At 31.3% G+C, this 4,591-nt stretch overlaps 1 protein-coding gene across 3 annotated transcripts in view; it reads right to left on the bottom strand.

Annotated features, from left to right (window-relative positions):
- Positions 1-518: 518 nt before the first annotated feature.
- Positions 519-4,591, bottom strand: part of LOC106875974 (uncharacterized) — a 37,918-nt gene continuing 33,845 nt past the window's right edge. For all 3 annotated transcript variants that reach the window (XM_052971799.1, XM_052971800.1, XM_052971798.1), the window contains exon 10: positions 519-4,488. In XM_052971799.1, the coding sequence (XP_052827759.1) occupies positions 3,770-4,488 (719 nt within the window). In that variant the 3' untranslated portion in view covers positions 519-3,769. The remainder of the gene's footprint in view (positions 4,489-4,591) is intronic.

Below are 4,591 nucleotides of genomic sequence, written 5' to 3'. Positions count from 1 at the left end.
GTGAAGTATTGGATTCTTCATGGTAACAACGCACTGTCACCGAGCTCTCCTCATTCGTGAGTTTCTCATCAAAACACAAGGTATCACTTCCACATCCTCTATTCACCAGATTCAGGACCTGTGGACTTCCATCTAGATAAAAATTCAGCTCTAACGTTGCTGTTTTAACACTATTGTCAAGATCCCAGAGCAAATCGCAGAAGGTCCTCAACTCACTTATGAAAAACAAATTCTTGGCTGGATTCCAAAAGTGACAGGAACTCTGAGACCAGTGTATTGTTGCACAAGGTGACTATTTTGAAGGAGACGATGTTAAAACTTAGATAAATAAGTCATTCTTTCATTAAGCATAACTAGGCTGGGAACATTTTGAAACTACCTTGTACATCATTTGGAATAATAACAATTTACAACAGTTGGTGTCATAAAAAATAAACATAAAATCGACAGAAAAGACAATTCTATGTTTCTGTTAACATAATACAGTCGTAAAGTAAATAAATGAAAACACTAACCAGTTTAACTTGAAAAATATTTTAATAAAATAAACATTTACAAACATACACATGTATTGAAACATGCTTATAAACAGGAAATATGCTTTTAAAAAGTAAAACCTTTTGTACATCAAATATTTTCTTACATCTGTGAATGATTTGTCAAACTATTTCATATTTCTTGCTTCAGCCAGAACATGTATGAAAATTCCTTCCCCCATTGTCATGGTAACAAATATTTAACCCGTTGGCATTCAGATTACTCTCTTAAATGTATTGTTATTTATTCACATTGTTTTGAATTAATCATGCATTATCATGTAGCTTTGTAGTTTTGATGATGTGATTGTTTATTTTTTAAATGATTTTGTAGGGTAGGTGTGAGAAGCTGGATCTGATCAGTTTTATTAAAGGGTTAAACAAAGCATAATCAACAAAACACTTCAAAATAGAGAACCATAATTGTACAAAAGTATAAAATGGAATGAACTGGCACAATAAATTGCTATAAGAGTTATTGTACAAAAATGCTAAAAATAAAAAGAAATTATAATTGGTAAAATATTGTAACATCAATTGGAATCTTATAATAATTCTGTTACCTAGCCTGTCCATAAAATTTCCATGTGACTAGTTGAAGGGGGAAAGGAAGGGAGATGAAGGGGTTGTGGTGTGTGTAAAGTGTATTTTTTTTAACTAAGTTTTTTTCTCTCTCTTACTTAGCCCATCTGTAATGCTTTCACATGATTAGTTGAAGGGCAAGGTGAAGAGTGAAAGAAAAAGGAGAGCGAAAAAGAGGGTAGGCAATGAGTTAGAGAGAAAGAAGGAGAGTGCTGTGTATTAAGTTTATGAAATTGTGCATAAAGTATATAAAATGTATATACAAAGTGCATTAAGTAACCATCGTATTCCAATTTCCTTCACTTTTCAGTGATTAGCGGATGAGCAACTATCATTTGATACAGACACAACACAGGCTACGCTTTCAGGTTTTTGGGATAAAGTTTTCAGAAATAATCCAAAAAGTTCACCATTAATTCCGTAAAATATTCGTGGGCCCTGCTAGTATAAATAATTAAAAATTGTCAAATTGCATTTAATATCAGTTTATATAAAAGTTAGTTGGTTGAAATTCATTAACTTGTTAGCATTTAAACCAGCCATATCTGGTTTGACCTATTTTATGTTCAAACCTACTAGATCGGCCTACAGTGTCATTCTAAAAATAAACAGTTACATCATTGAAATCTCAAAGCTACAAGATAATGAAGGTTTAATTCAAAGCAATGTGAATAAATAACTATTAAATTTGACAGAGTAATCTGAAAGCTAAAAAATTAAGATGAGATTCTAGGCAAGAAAAAAAAGAAGAGTTAGAAAGAAACTCATATTGCTTTAATGGCAATTTCAGTTCCAGTCTAATCTGAAAAGGGATAACAATGGTTAAAGTATAAAAATATAAACCTCTTAAAGATTACAGGCTTAAGTGTATTTTTGGAATGGTTTGCAAGTAAAAAATATATATATGATGAAAAGTGATTAATTCACAATGTGTAATGAAAACATTTTAATTATCCCAGAATCTGAAAATATAAAATCAACCAATTCATAAAAATAAATGTTCAATGAATAACAATGAAGTTCATCTCCACAGGATGACAGTAAACATAAATGTAGCTTTGTTGTTATGCATAATTTTTTTCCAAACAAGTTTAAATCTATTCATAACCAAATGTAACTTCGCTACATATCAATGGAGAGTATTGTTTTTGTATGAAGAAAAATGTGAACCCAACTAGTTTTAGTAATTAATACCACATATCCATTTTGCTTTCAGCATGGAATATTAAAAAAAAAGAAACATTTCATTTAATAATTTCAAAACCTGTATGATGATAACAAATTTTTATAAAGATATGTATATATATTTATTATATATGAATCAATATCTTAATATATACAAAAATAAATGGATCACATAAATATTTATAGCACCAACCAATATAGGAATTTCTCTTCTTATAGATTCAGATATGCTTATGTCCATAATGTCTAGCAAAGAATCAAAATTAAAGAATTTAGCAACTTCAGCATATGCCTGTTGATTGTAGCATATAATTCTTTTATTGTTCTGTTTCATCAACTCAAACTGTTTTATAATAATTTCTACTGTAGACACAAAGCCTGAAATTTTATGGGACGGGACTAGTTGATTACATCAACCTAATGCATCACTGGTACTTATTTCATCAACCCCAAAAGGATGAAAAAAAGTTGATCTCGGTAGAATTTGAACTCAGAACATAAAGATGAATGAAATGCCACTAAGCATTTTGTCCAGTTTGCTAACAATTCTGCCAGTTCACTACCTTAATAATAATTTCTAATTTTGGCAAAAGGCCAACAATTTAGAGGAAGAGGTTAAGTCAATTAGATTGGCCCCAGTGTTCAACTGGTATTTATTTTATTGACCCCAAAAGGATGCAAGGCAAAGTCAACATGGAGGGAAATTTGAACTCAGAATGTAAAACAAATGAAGTGCCATTAAGAGTATTGCCTGATGTGCTAATGATTCTGCCTGATCACCACCTTGATACATTGTAATATTGAAATGACAAATAATCAAGAAAGCACTTTGAAATATGTGGAAACAATAGCTCTGAATAGGAAGTATCTCCAACATTTTCTTGCAATAATGCAGTTTTCTGTTGGCTCCTCCAGGGTTAGAGGAAAATTTGCATTCTTCACTTCAATCTAATTAAACACTTATTAACTATATTTAATTATGCAGTATCTGACCGAGTTATTAGAGCATCAAAAATAACTGCTTTGCAATTATTTCTTCTTTTTACATTCTCAGTTCAAATCCCTCCCGAGTTGATAAAATAATATAGCAGTTTATTTCTGGTTTTGGGTAATCACCCATGCTAGACTGAAATGACAATATATATATTTATCAATATCAAAAACTGAAGACTTAGCTAAAATAAAACTGAAGTTTGGAAACTTTGCTCATCAAAATATAATTATTTCTCTCTCTAACATGTCAATGAAATGGGCAAAAGTATATAAGTTGTTTTGTTTTTTTAATGTTAAATGTGGATTTTTGCCGTTTCTGTTTCTATGAGAGACAAAGGAATGCAGAACATCAGGTAAGTGAAGAAAAGAGGCAGAGTGTAAAAGAAAAACAAGAAGGATCCAGGATGAGATATAAAAATATAAAAATGAAACCGAATCTTTGTTAAAACAAGTGAATCCCGCCTGTGGGTCTTTTAAGCTACAGAATCATTCTTTGCATTTATCTGTTCCAATATGTCACTTACAGGGAGAGAGTAAATACTATGTTCACCTCCATCCACAAATTTTTCACTGTAATCAGGCATTTCATTTAAAGACTCTATTTTCTTGGGGCAAATATATTTGTCTTCAAACCAATTGGGACTAGTTTCTTCAAAGTTGGCAGCATCTTTAATTGTGTTTGTCAAAGAGTTAAATTTATGATTGAGTTTGTTACTTCTGACAAGAACAGCAAGCTCTTGATCCACTCCTGTTCCATGGATTTCTTGAATAAGTAAGTTCAACTCTTTTGTAAGAGTGTAACACTTAACTGAAGGAAATTCACTGCTGATACTGGAGTTTGGTGCCTGAGGAAACATACAAATGGTAAGTTTGTTGCTTGCTTGAAGCTCCTTGAGAATAGAAGTTGTCAACAGTGCAGAGTTATCCTCTTTTAAAAAATTTACGTAATCTTGGTTGCTTTTCCAAGCCTGAATTCTTTTGTGAAGAGCTTTGGAGTAAACAAGAATTATAAAATCAGACTTTTGAATTTCAAAACTCAGTTTTAATGGATTATCACCCTTCACTAAGTGAGCAGCAACTTCTAGTTTACATTTATTCTTATCCATGAAAGATATAAACTGATTGATGGCTTCACAGTGGTAAGAATGGTCCTCTGTATAAAATAACAGCCCTCTTTTCTCTTGGAGTGTTCCTGAAAATATAAATTTACACAATCAATAATAAAATAGCAATCAAAGCCTTGTGAGTAGATTTGGTTGACGGAAACTGAAAGAAACCCATATCATATATATATA

This window comes from Octopus bimaculoides, chromosome 11, assembly GCF_001194135.2.
Source record: "Octopus bimaculoides isolate UCB-OBI-ISO-001 chromosome 11, ASM119413v2, whole genome shotgun sequence".
Taxonomy (NCBI): Eukaryota; Metazoa; Mollusca; class Cephalopoda; order Octopoda; family Octopodidae; genus Octopus; species Octopus bimaculoides.
Note: the sequence above shows the minus strand (reverse complement) of the source record. Positions and strands in the feature narration are given on the sequence as shown.